This window comes from Lucilia cuprina, chromosome 3 (genome assembly GCF_022045245.1).
Source record: "Lucilia cuprina isolate Lc7/37 chromosome 3, ASM2204524v1, whole genome shotgun sequence".
NCBI lineage: Eukaryota > Metazoa > Arthropoda > Insecta > Diptera > Calliphoridae > Lucilia > Lucilia cuprina.
In genome coordinates, this window is record NC_060951.1 from 56,170,177 (window position 1) to 56,193,057 (window position 22,881).

The 22,881-nt window shown below is 25.2% G+C and overlaps 1 protein-coding gene across 2 annotated transcripts; it reads right to left on the minus strand.

The window, feature by feature from the left end:
- Positions 1 to 6,111: 6,111 nt before the first annotated feature.
- On the minus strand, positions 6,112 to 18,709 carry LOC111685967 (cAMP-specific 3',5'-cyclic phosphodiesterase-like). Of its 2 annotated transcripts, none has more exons than XM_023448250.2 (10): positions 18,227 to 18,709; positions 12,428 to 12,532; positions 10,967 to 11,141; positions 10,694 to 10,787; positions 8,038 to 8,378; positions 7,706 to 7,970; positions 7,521 to 7,635; positions 6,977 to 7,139; positions 6,531 to 6,902; positions 6,112 to 6,465 (listed from the first exon to the last, which is right to left on the minus strand). In XM_023448250.2, the coding sequence occupies exons 1-10, from the start codon at positions 18,370 to 18,372 to the stop codon at positions 6,301 to 6,303; spliced, it is 1,941 nt and encodes a 646-aa protein (XP_023304018.1). In that variant the 5' UTR covers positions 18,373 to 18,709; the 3' UTR covers positions 6,112 to 6,300. The 2 variants fall into 2 exon arrangements, with proteins under 2 accessions (XP_023304018.1, XP_023304017.1); XM_023448249.2 differs by having other exon boundaries at positions 10,967 to 11,147.
- Positions 18,710 to 22,881: the final 4,172 nt, after the last annotated feature.

A 22,881-nucleotide genomic window follows, 5' to 3' on the forward strand; every position in this document is an offset into this window, starting at 1 on the left:
TTTCTTTTCTCGATATTATTGTTTTAAATGTTTATTTATATTTTTTCTAAAATTTTACATTTTACAAAAGTGATATTTGCAAAAAACAGCTGTTCATTGTTTATACAGCAAGTTAAGCCTAGTTTAAGTGATTAGTAAGAAACCCGCCCTAAAACTTTAAATAATTTTGTATCGAAGAGTTTGGAAGTAGTAATTATGAAAAATATTTAAAGAATTCAATCATTCTCAAATAGAAATGTTAACATTTTGGATTAATTTGATAACAATTGTTAAAAAATCTAATTTTAGCAAATTAATAGAAAACATTATAATCAAATCTTAAGAAATTTTCGATTTAATGAACAATGTTTAAAAACTGCAGTTTCTTTCAATATTTTTTGACAAACTTTTTAATTGAATATAACAATTTACTTTTAATTTGTGAAATATTTTGTTATTCTAGTTTTTCTTATGGTGCCGATAACTTTGTTAGTATTGCCAACTTTTTACTCAAAAACATAAACAATAAACAGCTGTTTTTTGCAAATAATACTTTTGTAAAATGAAAAACTTAAAAAAAACAATTTTAAATAGACATTAAAAAAAAAACAATAAATGAAACAAAACAAATCTGAAAATTGCAATTTATTTAAAATATTAAGTTTTTGTTCTTCCGAAATCATGGTTTTATTGTTTTTGTTAATTGTGTTTTCTCACCTATAACTTAAGTTTAATTGGACAATAACTCTCAGTTAAACTATGATAATAAGTATTCGTTACTGTTTACTGAAAAACACTAAACATATATGAAACTAGGTTTAAACAAGGAATGTAGATTATCTTTATGTGAAAACTCCGCCCTAAATATATTTAAATCTTTGGATTTAAGTATCTATTACTCATTAAAGCCGTCTTTTGCTTCCAAAACTCTTTTTTTTTGATGATAGTTTCAATTAAATTAGTATTCAATATGATGCTTTAATGTAGTTTTTTTTTATTTGTAATAAATTTAACTTTTTTTTAACCTGTAAATTTGTAGGTTATCATTTGTTTTTGTTTAAATTGGAATACACATTAAATTTTATATAGCTGCAATTAAGTTTTCTTTTTTGTTTTATTATTTTATTAAATATGTATATATAGTTAATAACTATTATCATTATTAATATTATTAATAATAATAAATTTATAAATTCATTTGTTTGTTAATTTTGTTTATTATTAATTTTATTATTATAATATAATTACAAGTAGAAGAAAAAAGACATACTAGTTTTTATTTTTCTTTTGTTTTGTTTTTTTGTTTAGTTTAATGATTTATTTTCCATTTTAAATAATTTTTCACTCAAAGTTTTTTTTAAGGGTATTTATTTTTTTTGTTATTATTATAATAATTTTATTTAATTAAATTTCATTTATTTTTTTGTTTAATTATATTTTTTTTAAAGGATCTAAAGTATTTGTTTTTTTTTAGCAAACATTTTCAATGTTGCTTTTATATTTTTTTCCATTTTGGTTAAGCTTATGGTTTTTTTTATTAATAATTAATTAATAATAATATTACAATAAAATGTTTTTATGTATATAGTTGTTGTTGTTTTTTTCTTGTTTTCTTTTTTTTTAATATAACCTACTAGTTTAACATGTTTTTGTTGTTGTTTTAATTATTATTTAATTTTGTTTTTGTAATGTAATGCTAAAGTGTTTTTTTATAATAATAATTTTAATGTTTATATAGTTTTTTTTTATTATTTATTTTAAATGATATTTTTTTAACCATCAAGGTTGTTTTTGCATAAAATTTGCTTTTGTTTTTAATGTTATTTTGTTGTTGTTTGTAGTATTTACTAATTATTATAATAAATATATTTGCTGTTAAATATTTTGCCATTTAAGCAAAATATTTTACATTTTATTTTGTTTTTTTTTATATATATATATTTTAAATATATTAAAAAAATAAAAAGAGCGGGATCCTGCCCTGTCAACAAATTAAAAAAAAATTAATAATAAATAAACTAAAAAAAAATAATATTTATGTATGTGTAAGTGTTTGTATATAAAGTTAAAAATAATAAATTAAGCTAAACTGTTTTAAAACTTATTTAAAAAAAAAAAACGTTAATCATTTAAAAGAATAATATTATTTGGCCATAATTTGTCATTTTAGTTAAAAAAGTATTGTTTTTTTTTCAATTTATAAATTTAAAAATAAATTTTAGTAGAATTTTCAAAAGTCGTAAAAGTAAAAAATTTTTTTGTTGCTTTTTAAAAACAAAAGTAAAATTTGAATTATTTAATAAATTTTTTTTTAATTTAAGAAAAAAAACTATATAGTATTAATATTAATTTTTAATAAATTGTGCTTGCTTTTTTTTAATAAAGTTTTAGTAATTTTTTTTTGTTTAATTAATAAAGAAGACTTAGTGATGTATTTTTTTTTTAAATTTTTGGTTTCTTTTTTTTTTTTTGTAATGGTAGAGAGTTTAAGGAAGCATTTAATGTTTTAAAGTTTAAATTCAAGTAAAATATTAAATTAAATTTAAAAAAAATAATAAACTTTAAAATTATTTTTGTTTAAAAATAAATTTGTTTTACTAAATTCGAGTCCAACGTTTAGTTGTTTTTATATAATTAAAAATATGTAATTGTTGCGGGAAATTTTTATTTTTAAATTATTTATAATGAATTCTCATAAAAAAATTTTGAAAAATAAATTTAAACAAAATTTTGTATTGATAATTAAGTTTTCTTTTAAATCATTTTTAATACATATGAAATTAAAAATAATTGATTTTTATCTTAAGAAAGTGTTATAAACTTTATACATTAACATTTTTTCAATATTTTTGAATATTTGCTTTGATTCGAAAAGAATTTCTTTTGTACAATTTGAAAGTTGTAATTTCTTACGAAACCAGTAACATTCAAAATGGAGTTTTCAACAAATACATTAAATTTTTAATATCAATTGTAATTCTCAATACCTCGACAAGGGATAAAACTGTTATAATGAAGAAAAATTCCACTTTCTTATGTATAAACTATCGAAAATCTTACTTCCAATCAAAATGGTTTCGATTCTAAAGTAATTCGTAGTGACGTTGATTGGACTAATATTCATTCCCCTTTCACGTTTTTTATTGTTTTACAAAAAGAACTCTTCTATTAGTTAGTCCAGAACAATATAAGAGTAGAAATACAAACCGGAGGATGCAGTTACGTTTTCTGGATCCAAGAGAAAATGCAGATTTGTATCCATTTTATTATTATTGCGAATTTCTTCTACGATTTAAGTTGTCAAAACTCAATTTAAACAAATAACTGTCTCCGCAGTTGCGGAGACGGTTATTTGCAAATATATATTCTTTAGCAACCTGGACGCACCAAAACGGTTAAAGTTTTCTAGAGAGTTATAATCTCTAAAGCCAATCTACGATTTGTCAATTGTGATGTACGCAAAATGGACTATTGTCTTGCAAAAAGAACACTGACATTTGTTGGTTCAACCATTTTGACGATCACAAATGGGACAAATATTAATGGGCGATTTAAGAACCAATTGTTATTTTCAAATTTTGCAGATATATCTTTAGCAACCTGGTTACACCAAATCGGTTTAAGTTTTCTAGAGATGAATGACCGATTCACTTTCTTTATTGACTTGCAAAACAAACATTGACATTAGTTGGTTCAACCATTATTACGATCACAAATAGAACAAATATTAATGGTCGATTGTAGAACCAATTGTTTTTTTTTTTTTTCAAATTTTGCAGATATATCATCAAATCGATTTAAGTTTTCTAGAGATGTACAATCTCTAAAGCCGATCTACGATATGTCAATTGTGATGTACACAAAGGGGACTATATTAATGCCCGATTTATGTTCTTTGTTGTCTTGCAAAATGAACACTGACATTAGTTGGTTCAACCATTATGACGACTACGAATGGGACTAATTTAAATGGCCGATTGAAAAACCAATAGTTATTGTCAAATATTGTAAATATATCTTCAGAAACCTGGATGCACAAAATCGGTTTAGGTTTTCTAGAGATGTATAATCTCAAAAGTCGATCTACGATTTGTCAATTGTAATGTTCTTTATTGTTTGACAAAAATAACACTGACATTAGTTGGTTCAACAAATTTTGCAGAAATATCGTTTGCAACCTGGATGCACCGATTTGGTGTTTTGGGAGAATTTATATATACTATAATCATTTAAGCCGATCTACTATTTGTCAATTGTGACGATCACAAAATGAACTTAAACATGAATGTCCGATTCGTTTGTATCTTAACTCATTCTTATTTTTAAGAAAAACAACTCTTGTATTCGTCTCTCAGTTCCCTGAAGTAGATGGAAACGTACGAAATGATTGCAATAAGATAGTTATAACAGTCTACCAAGTATATATATAGTAACAGGTCTGACATCCTTTACTTTCGAAGCGTTGTTAGCTTTTTTAAAATGAGAATTGTAATAACATTTTTTTTGTATTTTATTTTTTTGTTTTGTGTATAATAGTTTTGAATTGAATGGTCTCTTTAGATGCTATTGATTTTGTGAAAAAATTAACTTTCAATTTAATGTTAAAAAAGAGCTAAGTATAGCTGTATAACAGTTTAACTGAAATCAATGTAAAATATTGATTTAAAGCCGTATAACAGTTCAAAATTTCATATTTAAAATAAATTTTCTATTAAAAAAGTATTTAAATATTTATAAAATGTTATTGTATAACAGTTTTCAAACTTCAAATTTGATTTTATAACACTTTTCTTGAAATTTTCTTTTTGAATTTCATATGTATTCCTTTTACTTGGTATTTTGTAAAAATGTTTAAATTTCTTTTAACTAAAAACCTGTTGCAAAATTTCTTGTTCAAACTTAAATGTAAATTAAATAAAGAAATTTAAAAAGTATATATATTTTTTAATTGTTCAACAAATATTAACAAACAAAAACAAATTTTCTTGTTTTACTAAAAATGTTCATTAGTTTTCTTTAGTTTCTTTTACTTGTATTTCTAAATGAAAAAATGGCATGCAGAAGAAAAAAAAAAACAATAAAATAGTTAAAAATTAAAAAAAACTAAAAAAAAAGACTTACAATTTAAACAAGAAAAAATGATAATAAAGTTTACAATAAAATGTTTAAGGAAAATAATTTCTTTTTTCTTTAATAAAACTTTTAGATTGTTTAAAGTGTTATTATAAAATAAAACTGTTATATTTTCATATAATTTTGAACAATTTTTGTATTCTTAAACAAATGAGTTTTTTTTCTATATCTTTTTTGAATAATTACAAAGTCCCGTTAGTTAAACAGTTAAAAGGTCAAAGTTTGTGTTGTATTGTAATGTCCAAAGTTGGGGTTTTTTGTTTGTTGTTGTTGTTTGGTTTTTGTAAGTAGTAAAGTCAATATTTATAAAAAATAATTTAATTAAAACTAAAACACCAGCCAGCCAGTTGCCACTAAATATTTTAAATATGTTTTTTAATAAATTAATTTAAAAATTTTCAATATTGTAAATAATTTAAATTAAGTTTAAACTGTTGACTAGTGTTATTATTGAAAAAATAATTCATTCTTATGTTGTTGTTTTTTTTAAATAATAAAAAAACATTCTAATTAAATATAATTGTTTTGCTGTTGGAGGGTGGCATTTTGAAAAAGTTTTTTGTTGTTGTTGTTTAAGTTTTTCTTTTTCAATGTTTAGTTGTTATAAATATTTTTTATATATATATTTTTTTGCATTTAATCATATTTGTTTGATATTTCCCTAAACAATTATTTATTTTCTTTTAAAGTTTTAATATTTTTTGTAAGTTAATTTTTTTTCTTTTAATAATTATTATTTTTTGTTTGTTTTGTCAACTTGTCGGTGTCATAAAAATGTGTTTATTTTTTTTTGTAATTTTACATTTTTAACTTAAATGGGAAATCAATTTTTTTCTTATTTGTTTGTTGAGAATTAAAATAATAAAAAAATTAAAAATCTTAGCTATTTTTGTTTGTTTGTTGCTATTTTAGCATTGTCTTAAAAATGTTTTTGAAATTTGTATAGAGTTTGTATTGTTGTGTGTTTTGTTTTTTATAAAGTTTAGTTTTAATTCTATTTTTATATATTTTTTTGGAGGATTTTTTTTGAATAATTTTTTTTTTTCTAGTAAATTTGTTATTTTTAAGCTTTTTAAAGTTTTTTTTTTGTTTGTTTTTATGTGTTTTTTTGTTTTAAAGTCACTAACGTATTAGCAAAAAATTTTGCGCCTTTTCTGTAATTTTTCGGCATAGTCCCACGACTCTCCGTCACATTCCAGCGTGATGAGATTGATTTTGACTCCCCGACGGTTTATTTTCACCCGTTGTGGTCAAGGAGTTGTTGGCGACATCATCATCACCTCGTTCGGCCGCTGTTTCATCAGCTTCTTCTAGTTCAGCTAAATTTTCTTGATCGGACTCTTCAAGGGTTACCTATTCACAAACATAATACATATTTTGCTAACTACTTTTCAAAAACTACTGTTGCTCGCACTTACCTGAAACCTTATTTTATCCTCGTTAGCTGGCTGTTCATCGGCCTGTGATGGTGGTGGTGATGGTGGTATCATACTCTGATAATAGTCTCTATTCTCTTCAAGCGTATCTAATATATCTTGAGCATCTGGATGCACCAAATCGGCCCAAGTTTCCCAGAGTGGATGTACAATATAATCAATAAAGCCGACCTGCGACTTTTCAATCGTAGCATTATGACGATCACACATTGGACTAATATCCATGCCCGATTCACGTTCTTTATCGCCTTGCAAAAAGAACTCTTCCATTAGTAGACTAACCCAGCGTTTGTAGAGTGGCAAGGGTTTAGTGGGATTACTTAAATCGGCACAATGGACAAGATTTTCAAGAACCTGTTGAAATAAAATGAAAAGATAATTAATTAAAAGAATGTTCTCTATATAGAGAAATACAATAAGAATTTTACCTGTATACGATCTGTGTAATTGTCCAGCAGTAGTACACCAGATCCTGCTACCTTTTTCGTTTCTACCATAGTTTTTAAATCGGCCAAAAGGCTCATATGTTTGGACATGTCAGTTGATAGTACAATATCAATAACCATTTTTCTTAATGTTTGGCGTTGTTTCCTAAAAATTAATTAGTTTATAAATATTTGTCGATATAAATAAACATTTACTAGAACTGAACTAGCATTGACCTTGAGCTGAACTAGTATTGACTTAGAACTGAACTAAAACTGAACTAGAACTGAACTAGAACTAAACTAGAACTGAACTAGAACTGAACTAGAACTGAACTAGAACTGAACTAGAACTAAACTAGAACTGAACTAGAACTGAACTAGAACTGAACTAGAACTGAACTAGAACTGAACTAGAACTGAACTAGAACTGAACTAGAACTGAACTAGAACTGAACTAGAACTGAACTAGAACTGAACTAGAACTGTACTAGAACTGAACTAGAACTGAACTAAACTAGAACAGAATTAGAACAGAATTACTTACTTTTGCATATTACAGAATATATCACATCCTTGATTTTGCAATAATTTAAAGGCAACAGCTAAATGATGATTTTCCAAAACAGATTCGTCATTATACATTAAGGCTAATTCGGAACCTAAAATCAAATCAACATTTACGGAAATAAAAAACCATCAGAATTATATAGTAATTTAAATAAAACCCACTTGAATTAACTAAAAATTGATTAGTTAGACCAGGATGATCAACATCGTGAATACAGGCTGCAAATAGAGCACCGCCCACTTCTAGTGGCGTAAAAACACCCTCAAGTGCAGGAGTATTTAATAAAACATTAGTACTTTGTGTTACATCAGCCGCATGTAGTGAATTGTGAAACGGATTGTCTTTAACATAATGGTCCTCCAGAGTAGTCATAAAATTAAGAAAATTTTTCGGTGGTATCATAAGACTGGTCAATAATTCTCTACTCTGTAAGGTAGAAAAAAAATACATGTTAATAAAGTGAATACATTTTTGGGAATAAAGTAGGACGGACCTGAAATATTGTGTATGCTACACAGGTGAGTGGGCGATTGTTGCTTAAATCGCCTATTTTAAATATATCAATACCCCAGGTATCCAATTCAGCCAAATGTTGACCCAATGCGGCCTCATGTGATGTCTCTACACCATATGTGGGTAAACGTTCGCCTGTAAATGAGTTTGTATGTGAAAGTGGACGTTTAACTCCAGATATTTGGGACATGGGTGGACCTCTGGGTGAACGACTGCGTTGTTGTAGTTGCTGTTGATGTTGTGTTAATTGTGGTACCGGTACATTTGGATCGGTATTCTCTTCGAAACGCATCGAGGGCAAGTCAAATTCTTGTTGTTTATCTAAAAGTTAAAGACAATTTTGAAAATTTGTATTAAATTAATATTTATTTTTTAACTTAAATTATTTGATAGAAACTAAAGTTTGATTTAATTTTAGTAGTGTCGTTTCATTTAGAGGCTTTCAATGACTTATTTTATTATATTTGCAAAATTAAATTTTAAATTCCATTATCTTATTAAATATTTTGGCTGCTGTAACCCATTTTTATTTAAATACAAGTGGTTTTGATTCTATTTTTTCTAACAACCATACACTTTCACTTCATTTGATTTTGAAGCGTAGTTACTGCAAAACATAATTTGATTTCAAAGTTTTATTTTTTGCTGTTCCTATTTTTATCACATTACTACTCATCATTATCATCATATGAACAGTATGTTTTACATTTTTTTGTTGTTAAATAAAAGAGGTTACTTAAAATTTACAAAATCCTCACAATTTATCAACAACCCTACAAATACACTACACATTTTTTATTTGTATTACAAACTAGGATCCGCAACCTATAGCAACTGTTTAGGGGGGAGAGAAAAGAGTAAAAGGACGACGCGTGGTTGATGATGCTGATGAAAAAAGTTTTAAATATAAAATTCAAATATTATTTGCATTTTTCCGTATTCATCGCTTTTTTGCATAAAACATACATATATAGCATACTTTTATATTAACAAAATAACAAAAAATCAGTGTATACCTTTAGGCTGGAAATAAATATTATTTGTTTTTTTTATATATATGTAGGTATATCTTTATTTTAAATTCTACATTTTAGTTATATAAAATGATGAAGTGGAAAAAATGATAAAAATCAATTTAATTTATAAACATTTTTACTACTTGATTTTACTTAAGGGCTAGACATTTCTTTTATGGGAAAGCTGCAAAAAAACTTTTTCTTTTTTGTGGTAAATATACAAGTGTTAAAACAAAAAAAGCGTATGTATTAAAGAAACAGGGAGAGGCGAAAAATCATCTTGTGAAAATAAAAAAAAAAAAATATTATTTGAAAAAGTTACAAAACCTGCTGAGATTTTTATGTGAAATAAATTCAACTTTGAGTGTTGAATAGAAGAACGATATGAATTACAAAAGTTTACAAGGCTACACAAGGGAAACATAAATTGAGTCCATTGAAAAGTAATGTTTTTGCTGCTTTTTTTTTGGGATGGGGCCTTCAAAAAAATAAAAAAAAATATATTTTGAACTAGAACTGAGCTAGAACTGAACTAGAACTGAACTAGAACTGAACTAGAACTGAACTAGAACTAGAACTGAACTAGAACTGAACTAGAACTGAACTAGAACTGAACTAGAACTGAACTAGAACTGAACTAGAACTGAACTAGAACTGAACTAGAACTGAACTAGAACTGAACTAGAACTGAACTAGAACTGAACTAGAACTGAACTAGAACTGAACAAGAACTAAACTAGAACAGAACTAGAACTGAACTATATCTGAACAAGAACTGAACTAGAGATGAACTAGAACTGAACTAGAACTGAACTAGAACTGAACTAGAACTGAACTAGAACTGAACTAGAACTGAACTAGAACTGAACTAGAACTGAACTAGAACTAGAACTGAACTAGAACTGAACTAGAACTGAACTAGAACTGAACTAGAACTGAAATAGAACTAGAACTGAACTAGAACTGAAAGCCAATAATATATCGCCTGATGTTCTCGCAAAAACATTTAAAACTGCGACAATGAAATTCTGACAATTTTTACGAAATTATTTTTGTTTTAATTAAGGACCCACTGTGCTATCTTAGAAACCAGTGGTTAATATATAAATTTCATTTAGAAAATATAAAACTTATAAATCTTAAAATTCTTTTGAAACTTTTTAAATTGGTTTTCCGGGCATTAAAAGATTAAATTTAACCGACGTACACATAAAAAGCGAAAAAGAAAATGGCAAAATATTTCAGTATTTTTTGTCATTCCTTTTCGAAAAAAAATCTTCATTTATTTTGCAGCTTGTACAGTAAACTTTTTTTCCCCGAATTGAAGGTCTTTGTATGTAATAATTTTCTGTAGCATATTTAACAAATGTCTTTAAATACATTTGCATAAATTTATTGAAGCATACTTTTAGGCTTGTTGAATGATTGATTTTTGTGCGAATATTATGGTTTTGTTGTATTTTTTTTATTTAAATTGTACATATTTTACAGTTTGCTAGGTTTTGTTGTAATAAAAACAGTGTTTGACAAATCCGTTAAATATGTATGACATATAAAGATACGTTTTATATATTAATATATAAATGAGGCAAACGTGTGAATATGGTTGTGTTAACTTACCCAAAAATGTTGAACAAATGTATTCTGAAATTTGATTTCCCGATCTACTTGATTCACTGAAGTGAGATAATTCCTTATTAAGCATGCGTTTGAACTGTAAAAAGTAGAAAGAAAAAAATACAGAGTTTATATTAAGAGAAAATGTAAAGAAAAATTAAAGTATACATGTAGGAGTACATGGAAAAAAAATTAAGTAAAGTATACATTTTAGGGGCCTTTTAAAAATTTTCAATAAAGACTATATTTAGGGTTATAATTTGATTTTGAACTCACCTTTAGTGAAGCCATATCGGATACACTGCGATGTGTTTGTATTGTTTCCAGCTGATCTAAACACCAGTCTAATTCTTCTATTGTATCGGTGGCCAATCTAGTGTATGCCTCATCGCCCTGATTCAATTGTATGCCCGCCGTTGAGGAACGTCCCATTGAAGTTTGTGTTGGTCGCCTAGATCTTAGATCATTAATACAATGTTCCACACACAGAAACACAAACAAACGTATAGACAAACACACAGACAGAAAAATTGTTTCGACAAACACACACATTTACAACAATATTTTCCAAAAGAACAAAAAAACAAATAAAATTGTTAAGGGAACCGGAAACAAGGACATTACAAAGCGTAGGTCATTTAAAAAAAGCACAATTAAAGCAAAAAAAGGACGAACGAGCGTTGTTGATACGGGCGGGCATAACAAAAGAAGTTTTTGAAAAAATAAAAAGAAATAAAGCAAAAAAGTTAATTTTTTAAATTAATTAAAATGGTGTTAAAATTATAAAAGTTTACAGACAAGGAGAGCGTAAAAAGTAACATAATTAGAAAACAAAATAGTTTTTTATATAAAAAAAAATATTAAAGGAAATTTAAGAAATTATTTTTAAAAAAGTTTAAAAATTTTGTTTATATTTTTTATAATTGTAGGAAAAAGGGGAGAAAGAGAAAAAGAAATAAAGGTAAAATTATGTTATAAAAATCTATATTTTTAGTCAAACTGGGAGTAAAACATTTAGATTTTATCACAAAAAAAACACATTTTTTTTTTAAATAAATAAATTTAAAAGCATGTGCAGACAAGTATGTGATTAAATAAATATATAATAGATACTTAAGTATACTTTTAGGGGCCAATAGATAATGTTTACTTTAAAGTATACTTTTAAGCAGTTAAAGCTTTAAAATAAAGCAACATACTTTAAGGCTTAATAATTTTCAAATATACTAGTCTGCACATACTGTTTAGGGTTTATAACCCCTTTTTAATACAGTTTTAAAAATCCATTTACTATTTGGTGTTTCAAAATAATTTAAAGAATCTGGGTGGATTTTTTTAAAGAGTGAAATACTTTAATATTAATAAATTAATTTGTATAACAGCTTTACTCTGATAAAAAGGAGGAAATACTAATGAAAAAAAGTTTTACATTACATTTTAAATTAATTTTATTTTTGTTATAATTGAAATTATGCTCTCGCAAGACAATGTGTTATAAGTAGGTAAAACAAAACAAAATAAATATTTAGTAATAGGTATTTGTTATAATTATAATTATTGTTATTTTCTTAATATTTATATTTGGCCAGGTGCAGTTAAGTATTAAAAAAGGGTTTATGTTATAATTAACTTTTTTTTTAAAGGAAGTTACAATGTATTACAATACATTAAGTAGAAAGGCAAAAATTTCCAAAAAAATAAAATCAAAATTAATTAAAAGTAAAAGCTTATACTCACTTGTTGGTTGCTGGAACATTTGTCAGACTTAATAAATTATTGCGTACAGAACGTAAACTGGCTAAAATTTGGGCAAATGGTGTCACAATGAGATCCTCGCCATGGCTACATGAAGATTAAAAGAAAAGAAAAAAAGAGCAAAATACACAAATATGAATTAAGTTGTTTACACAAATAAATATTTTATTAAATAAAGTAATTAAGTGAAACTACTTAAATTAAGATTACAGTAAGTGACAAAATTTAGTAAAATTTTTCTTTTTTTGTCACACTAACTAATATTCCTCTTTGGGGAATAAAGTTAGAAAAGCTTTAAAGTGTTTAAAGTATTTGTCAATTACTGTATATTCTTTTAAGCTATCAAATTTTAATAAAATCATACTTTTAAAAATACCTAATAGCTTATAATATTTAACTAAAATCATATAATATGTGCAATTTATTATAATAAAAGTTTCAAAAAAGTGCTTTGCATTCAAAAGTTATTATCATCTGCTTTTTATTTAAAGTAATAAAATTAATATCAATTTACTAAACAAAATATTTAAAACTATTAATACGCCCACTTAAACAGAAATTTGTTGTATTTATTCACACAGATTTTTTATCACACACACACACACAAACAAACAAGTTGTTGTAGGTTTAATGTAGTGACGTTTAATTAATTAAAAAAAAATATATTAAAGATTTTTTATAAACAAATAATGTCTGCCTAAACTTTAAACAAATTTATTTAATTTAACTTAAAATTTAAATTTGTTTGATATAAATTGGCGTTCAATTCTAGTTCAATTGTATTCCAGTTCTACTTTAGTTCTAGTTCTGTTCTAGTTCTGTTTTAGTTCTGTTTTAGCTCTGTTCTAGTTCAGTTCTAGTTCAGTTCTAGTTCAGTTCTAGTTCAGTTCTAGTTCAGTTCTAGTTCAGTTCTAGTTCAGTTCTAGTTCAGTTCTAGTTCAGTTCTAGTTCAGTTCTAGTTCAGTTCTAGTTCATTTCTAGTTCTAGTTCTGTTCTAGTTCTGTTCTAGTTCTGTTCTAGTTCTGTTCTAGTTCTGTTCTAGTTCTGTTCTAGTTCTGTTCTAGTTCTGTTCTAGTTCTGTTCTAGTTCTGTTCTAGTTCTGTTCTAGTTCTGTTCTAGCTCTGTTCTAGTTCTGTTCTAGTTCTGTTTTAGTTCCGTTTTAGCTCTGTTCTAGTTCTGTTTTAGTTCTGTTTTAGTTCTGTTCTAGTTCTGTTCTAGTTCTGTTCTAGTTCTGTTCTAGTTCTGTTCTAGTTCTGTTCTAGTTCTGTTCTAGTTCTGTTTTAGTTCTGTTTTAGCTCTGTTCTAGTTCAGTTCTAGTTCAGTTCTAGTTCAGTTCTAGTTCAGTTCTAGTTCAGTTCTAGTTCAGTTCTAGTTCAATTCTAGTTCAATTCTAGTTCAGTTCTAGTTCAGTTTTATTTTAATACAAGTTCGGGGTTTAACAATTTTTTTAAATATTTAAAAAAAAAACTTTAAATTATGCGAGTTAGATACTGTGATAATTTTGGACTATTTTAAGTGTGTTGTTTTATATTTATGTATCTTTGAAAAAGCCTAATTGAATTTGTTGCTATTTTATATATAAAAAAATAAAATCATATTAAAATGTGTCATTTTCATTCGAGAATTTTAAATACATATTTTTTTCCGAAAGAAATTTTGTCGTTAATTTTCATTTCACCAGTTTGATCATGAGTATAATTTTTATGACGTCAAAAGATTTGCCTTTTTTTAATAAAAATTATTTCTTTTTTTATTATATATATTCTAGATGATTGTTTAATTTAAGAATTTTTTTCTAATATAAAAAGGAAAGAAATATTTATATGTATATAATATATAGTATAATTTTTATTTTGAGGAACATTAATTAAGCGCTTTTTTTAAATTTAAGTTAAAAAAAAATTGAAAATATAAAAAATTTCACACGCTATTTGTACGCTACAGCCTTTTTAAGGTAATACATATTGTGTTGTTTTGCAAAAGAAATATTTGAAAAATTAAATTTATAAAATTATATAGAGATAAATTTGAAATTGTTTTTTTTTGTCTAATTGGCACATTACTCATTATCTTAATGGACTTTGCTCAATCTAAAAACTACCCTTGACAAAGTCATAGCATACGTCGATATATATGATATGGACCAGCCTCCCAGTTGTTTTGTTTTTATTGAATTAAATGTTGTTGTTTGGCTTTTGTTTATTTTTATTTTATAATAAACATACGTACTTACAAATACTTATGTACATATATGTGCAAATTAATTAATAAAATTTAGATTTATCATTTATTAAAAATTTTAATATTTACAATAGAATTGAGAACATTTGTAGAATATTTGTGCCATTTTTTTATAAAAAAAACAGGGTCATTTAATATGAAATGACAAATACTTATTATGTTTGAATGTACCTATGACAACCATGTATTCTTAGAATTTTATTAAAAAAAATCAAAATAAAAATTTGTTTTAAAATAATTTTGCAATACAATTAAATTTTTGAAAAAAAAAACGATATTTTTCTAGGAAGAACCACAAACAATAGCAATAAATTAAATTTATATGTTTTAAATGTTTTGCTTTAAAAGAAATTGCAAACATTTGAATCATAAAGAAAATTTTTTGATTTTCAAAAATTTTAATATTATTCCACATACGCTCCCTGGTGCATGATAAAACAAATAATGTTTCACATAAAAAAAAAGAATTTCAAAAGAAATAATTATCTTTCACAGTTAATTTAAAATATGCAACCAGCCACAAAATTTCGTATTTTCAACTCAAATTCACAGCAAATGCAACAAAAATATTTTTAATATTTACAGTTTTATTGGGGGAAAGAAACAGCAAAAATATTTGTTTAAATGAAAATATTAATAACACTTAAAAACGTTATAATGTCCAAGTTATAAATCACATTTTTTATTTTAATTAAAAATTGTAAAAAAAGTTGTTGGCAAAAAATTCTTTCACATGAGCGCAAAACTACATCAGTCATAATTCATAACCATAATATAATTCCTATAATAGACCAACCACGGCAAAGTATAGAAGAAATTTTTAGTTTATTATGAATGTAGAGTGTAGTGTAGTACACACACTTTTCATATAAATTGTTCTGTACTACATATGTGGCAAAGCTTTCAACAACCCACAATACTTCTATATCAGTCAGACAGGATGGACAGACACAGACAGAAATTAAGAAAAACAAAAAAAAAAAAAAAAATTGAAAAAAAGATTTTTAAAAAATTTGTCATCAGCGTGATAATAATCACGTAGCAATTATATTGAGATTGTAAGATAACATATAACGAACTGGAAAACACCCTTTTTTGATATTTATCAGAAGCTTTTTTGTTCTCTTGCTTTAATACATGTATCTCCCTCTATATCTTCCGATATTTAGTGGACAGAAAAAAGCGGGATTAGTATCTAGTCAGAGAGAAATTTAATACTATAGTTTATTCATCACTTACGTCAAATGGTATTAGCTTTCGTACTGTATTGGTTTTTGAACATTTGTGAAAGCTCATACAAGAGCTTTTTGCCTATTTTTGCACCGATATCTGTACGACAATGATATCTGTTTCGAGGTGATAAATTCATAATAGTACCTTGTCCTTTTTTGAGCTTTTGATTGATCATGGGAGGATTTAGTTATTTTAATATTCACGAATCGATAAAAATTTTACTTTACTTGGTAGTCAACTATTAGCTGAAATTGGTTTCATTTAATAAAGCTTTTGATTAATATTAAGAAGCTCTATTTAATTCAATAAAAAAAGCTAAATCGCTTACTTATTGAAAACAAGCGTTTAAAGCTTTTACTTTAAAGGTAAATCCACTAAATGTTTGACAGCAAAACATCAACTTTAGGTTTACATAAGTCATAATATAATAAAATTTTCTGAAAATATTTTTTTTTTCGAAATAAAAGCATTTGCATTAAAAAGTTATAATTATAAAAGTTTAACTGCCCATGATCGGTTAAAGGTTGACATAAGTCTCTATATAAAACCATCTTGCAGAAATCGCCTTTTATTTTAAATAAAAAAGCTTTTGGTTGATTTTAGAAAGTTATAGTTTCGAGATTTAATTTAAATCCAACTGCCAAAGATGGGTTGAAGATTGAAAAAAGTCTCTCTATATAAAACCATCTTCCAGAAAACGTTTTTTTAATAAAAGCTTTTGTTTGATCTTAGGAAGTTATAGTTGCAAGATTTAATTTAATTGAAAAGGCTTAGTCGCATTACTTAAGTTTCCTATAAGTGATTTAAGCTTTTACTTTATCTGTAAGTAATAATTCTATAGACTAAATAAATTAAAAGTTTAATCCAGAAAGGACAAATCTTTAGATGAAGGATTAGGGATTAAATTAACAGTAATCCTCGAAAGATGCTTTTGAATAGAATTAACATCAGATTCAATTTTATTTCAGATTAACTAATCTGATTATTTATTGGCATTTGATTGCCAACTAAAAAAACCCGCTCTAAAAGTTTAACTAAAAAAGATAGGTTTAAGGTTGACATAAGTTTCTTAATAAAACCATTTAACGATTCTGAGAAGTAAAACAGCTTCATCGTAAAAGTTTACTTAACATATAAAGGCCAGGATTTTCAGATAAACATAATCTACATTCTTTGTTTAAACTTAGTGTAATATATGTTTTGTGTTTTTCAGTGAACAGAAACGGTACTTATTATCTTAGTTTAACTGAGTGTTATTGGCCAATTAAACTTAAGTTATAAGTGAGAAAACACAATTAAAAAAACAATAAAACAATGATTTCGGAAGAGCAAAAACTTAATATTTTAAGTAAATTGTAATTTTCTGATATGTTTGGTTTTATTTATTATTATTTAAAAAGTTTATTTAACATTTTTTCATAATTTATATAATTTGTAAAAAAAAAACAGCTGTTCATTGTTTTTGTTTTTGAGTGAAAAGTTGCCAATACTAACAAAGTTAACTGAACTTAAATCCAAAACTAAAAAATACAATCATCGGTTAAAGTCCGCCTAAATTTGTTACGTGTTTAATCTGACAGCAAGTTAAGCATAGTTTAACTGAGCAGTAAGAAACCCACCCTTAGTCATTATTTTAACACATGGATAACATTGCTGGCAACTTCTTATCACACTCTCTTACAAAATAGGTAGTTAGGTAAGCACTTACTATGATTGCCTGCAAATAGGTTTTTAAGTAAATAGTTTTATTTCTGAGAAAAATATTGCCTACGTGAAGTAATAGAGAGAGTAGTGGACATTTAAAGTAAGTAAAAATCATCTATAGGTTTTTGCTAAATAGGCAGGTGCAGTGCTAATAGACCAGCGAACTAAGGTAGTCATAGAAAAGTAAACTGTAAGTAAAAGTCATTTATATGTTTTTGTTGAGTAACCAATGGTGTTGTGAGTACAACATTAAACAAACGAACGAGCGACCAAGGTGAGTAAACAAAATGTAAGTACTTATTTTAGTAGTTTTTTTATAAGCGAGTAGTGATAACTACTAAAAAATCCTAATGAATAAATAGTAAAACATAACTTTTTAGTTTTTTATTTATAAGGTTTTGCTGGGTATAGATTATTTTTCGAAAAACAAACATAAATTATAAACTAAAACATATATAGATATAGATAGGAAGTCTTCTATTTTAATTAGCATTTTTTTTAAGAAAAATATTTTCAAATTCTTTTTTTTCCAACTAAATTATGATCTTTAAAAAAATTTCTAATTTATGACTGTTTTTTTTAAATATCAAATATATTTAATACCTTTTAGATTTTATTGAAAACATACTATCACGATCCTCCATGACTGTCATGGCCAATTCTGTTTCCAATATGGTGGGTATCATATTGAAAAACGAATGAACACGAGGCAATGACTGAGAGCCGGGTGAATTTTTATTTAGCATCATTTTGTTGCAGTTTTTTTGTTTTATTTTAATAGATAAATTAATTTGTTTTTTAATTATAAGCTATATTTATTTGTTGTACTTAAAGTTGAAGGGTAAAATTTTGATTTGATTTTTTCAATATATTTTTTTTTTGCTTTTAAAGCATCACAATAGTTGAGAGATAAGGTTGTTGGTGTGTTGTTGTTGTTGTTTAGTAAGGGGAGTTGGTGGGGTGAAAAAGTGTGGAGAGGTATTTTTATGAGTTATCACAGTTGGAGATTTTTGTTGTTGTTTGGTTTGGTTTTTATAAGGTAATGATGATATTTTTATTATTTTAAAAGCCTCTAGGAGATTTTTTTATTATTACTAAAATTAAAATATTTTTAAAACTTATTTGTTTAGGTTTTTGTTTTTCTATTAGATTATTATATAAAATTGTGTTATAAATTTAAGGATTTGCACTTTGGCTTTTTATATACAAAAAAAAAACACTTTTATTAATTCAAAATTGCACTCAATTTGTAATTTGTTTAAAGTTTTGTAAATTGTATAATTTTCTTAATTGTTTATTTACAAATTTGTTTGTTTTTATGTGTTTAATTTAGAACGTTGTATTTAAACTTTTTGTATTAATTAATTTATTTATTTTAAAGTCACATTTTGTATTAAAACATTACTTGTCATTCTTCTCTTTTTAAAACAATTTTTATATATATATTTTTTTTAATTATTTATTTGTTTTCTTTATGAATATTTTTCTGTATTTGAATATTTTGAACGTTTAATGACCTTCTCTGTTTGGTGTTTCTTTTTTTGGAATAAAATTTATTAAAAATTATAAATTTCACCACTTTTTCTATAAAAGCAGTGTGCTACGATAGCTGTTAGTCTTTAGTTTAAAGACCTTTTCAAAATATGATTACTTTTTAATGGATTTTCGTTTTTTTTTGTTATATATTAATAATATTTATTTTTATACTCATAGTTTCCAAAGACATATGATTTAGATCTTATGATGTTTTTATTGTGTATTTTTCACTTTTAGACAACGCATATAAATTTTTAATTTTTTTTATTATTTTTCTATATGTATGGTTATGTTTTTCTTTCAAATCTTAGATAAATAGCTATAGACTCTTTTTCTTAATATTTATTTAATTTATATATATTTTTCTTTAATGCTGTGGAATTGTGTTCTTTTTTTTGCTGTTTGTTTTTTGTGTGGTGTGTAGTGCGCGTTTTTTCAAATTATACTAAAATATGAAAATGATTTTCATTTTCAATCTCCTAGCGCAAAGAAAAAATCAAATTGCTTACGCTATGCTTTTGTTTTTTCCCTTCTACAAATATAGTTCACACAAACACACACACACATACTAAGAAAGGCGCAAAAAATATTAATAATTTTCTTAAAATTTTCTTAACCCCTTAAAATCTGTGGCATTCTTTATTTGCAAATTTATTTTAAAATTTCCTAAATTCTTTGATATTTCATGAGTCATTTTCTAATGAAAAGGGTATAGAACAGCAACAGTTTTAGTGTGTCACACGTAGTTTGTTCTTCAGCAGAAAATCATGTTAATGAGGTCACTTGCTGACATCTTATATCTTAGGTTTTCATCATCTTTTAGATTTGTAATAGGTTTACGTTTGAAAGTTTTAATTACATTTGAAGTAATTGGAATTGAAGTTTTACAAATTACAATTACTTGTGAATGTATTTAGTGTTTTGTCATTAACAATAATTTGCAATCATAATTAAAGATTTTCCAATTACAATTACTTGTAATTAAAGAACAATTACAATTACTTTTTATTGAAATTAATAAAATTTCAATTACAATTATTTGTAATTGTATTTTTAGTTGCAAATCGTACTTTTGGTGAAAATCGTATTTAGTGAAACATCGTATTTTTAGTAAAAAATCGTTTTATTAATGATAAGTCGTATTTTTAGTAAAAAATTTCATTTTGAGTGAAAAATCGTACTTTTTGTAAAAAATCTTATTTTAGTGAAAATCATATATTTAGTAAAAAATCGTATTTTTGGTGAAAAATAGTATTTTTGTTGAAAAAATCGTATTTTTAGTGAAAAATCGTATTTTTAGTGAAAAATCGTATTTTTAGTGAAAAATCGTATTTTTGGTGAAAAATCGTATTTTTGGTGAAAAATCGTATTTTTGGTGAAAAATCGTATTTTTGGTGAAAAATCTTATTTTTGGTGAAAAATCGTATTTTTGGTTAAAAATCTTATTTTTGGTGAAAACCCGTGTTTTTGGTGAAAAATTTTATTTTTAGTGAAAAATCGTATTTTTAGTGATAAATAGTAATTTTAATAAAAAAATCGTAATTTTAGTAAAAAATTTTTAGCAAAAAATCGTATTTTTAGTAAAAAATCGTATTTTTAGTGAAAAATCGTATCTTTAGTGAAAAATCGTAATTTTAATAGATAATCGGACTAATAGTAGAAAATATCAAATCAGATTAAAATCGTATTTTTTAAATATTACAAAAAGTTCTAGTTAAAGACCTAAAAAGTACCAGAAAGTGTACAATATAAAATACGATTTCATCAGGATGCTGCATGTTTAATTTTATGATTCTATGTTAAATATTATAGAAAAGATCAAAAAGTACCTTTAAGTCCCAGTTGCAGAATTATAAAGTACCTTTAAGTCCCTATTTCCCATTTGCTCCGGTATCTACTTTAAAAGTACCATTAGAAAAACAAACAAGTACCAAAAATTGGTTCCTGCTACCGGAGACAAATAACACTTAATTTTTCAAAATTTAATAAAAGTTGGTACTGTGTTTGAAAAGTACATTTCTCATTCCCATTGACAAAATAAAAATTTTATTAAAAATAACGCGAGAAACGTATCGCCTGTACAAATATCAGCTCTTAAGCTTTAACCAATTAGGCAGTGCGATGATAAAACAGTTCGATTACTTAAATTTTTCTTTCAGCTACAATCGAAATAGAAAAAATCGAAATGTGTTCATTAAAGGGTTAATAAATTTCACTACAATATTTTGTAGTATTTTCTTAATAAACTTAATAATGATTTTAATAATTTTCATACTCAAATAATGTCTAACATCACTATGATGATAATGACAATAATTTTCATGATCTTAAGGGGAAGGTAAACGACTGCATATTAAAAAAATCTTGAAAAATTAAATAAATTGTAAAAAAATAGAAATTTAAAAAAGGCTATTATTTTAATAATACAATATATTAACAAATTTAATTATATCGTTAAAAAAACGTATGTCTTTATGTTTGGCTACCTTCCCCTTCAAAACACTATGTTTACTACAGAGAAATTGTTTTGAATTTCAAAGAGATTTGTTTTACGCTCTTAAAAAATTTTAATATAAAACGCATTTTATTTCATGATAATGATAATCAGATAAATAATAATGATATTTAGCTTTCCATTTCGCATATAATAAACTCAAAAGATTGGCCCACAAATTGTATTTCTCTGTAAAAATGTATTTTCACTTTAAAACAAAGTATAAATCTTAATGTCTACTAGAGATCAATATTTTAAATGTTTATTATTTTAGAGATTATTATTTTGTTGTTTTGATTAAAATTTAAAACAAAAATTTACTTACCTACCATAATAAGTAGATATTTTTAGAAAGTTTTTTTTTCTTCATTCAAAGAATTATTATTCAATATAATTATTTATAATAAAAATCTATTATTAATATATTATTGATTGCAATTAAAAGTAATTTGATTTTTTAAACGTTTGATTTATTTTCAAATTACTATTTATGAAATTGTTATAAGAGAAATTTTATTTCGAAGAAAAAGCTATTAATATTTTATTATAAATTGAATTCTTAGAGAATACTTTCAGATGTTATTGCAAGATTTTAAGAAATATATCTAATGAGTTTTTCTTAATTGATATGTATTTTTCTGTTACTTAGTTATAAGAAATAAAACATATATATTTCAGTTCCAGTTCAGTTCTAAGTCAGTTTTAGTTCAGTTCTAGTTCAGTTCTGGTTCAATTCTAGTTCAGTTCTAATTCAGTTCTAGTTCAGTTCTAGTTCAGTTCTAGTTCAGTTCTAGTTCAGTTCTAGTTCATTTCTAGTTCAGTTCTAATTCAGTTCTAGTTCAGTTCTAGTTTAGTTCTAGTTCAGTTCTAGTTCAGTTCTAGTTCAGTTCTAGTTCAGTTCTAGTTCAGTTCTAGTTCAGTTCTAGTTCAGTTCTAGTTCAGTTCTAGTTCAGTTCTAGTTCAGTTCTAGTTCAGTTCTAGTCCAGTTGTAGTTCAGTTCTAGTTCAGCTTTAGCTCAGTTTTAGTTCAGTTTTAGTTCAGTTTTAGTTCGGTTTTAGTTTAGTTCTAGTTCAGTTCTAGTTTACCTCATACTCCTCTCGCTATATTATTTTACTCAAAGGTCTTCTTTTTAAACGCCTTGAAATTTTTATATATTTCATCTTTCATTTGCTAAATGTCTTTCTCATAAAAATTAGCAAAAATATATAAATAAATCTAAAAAAAAAAG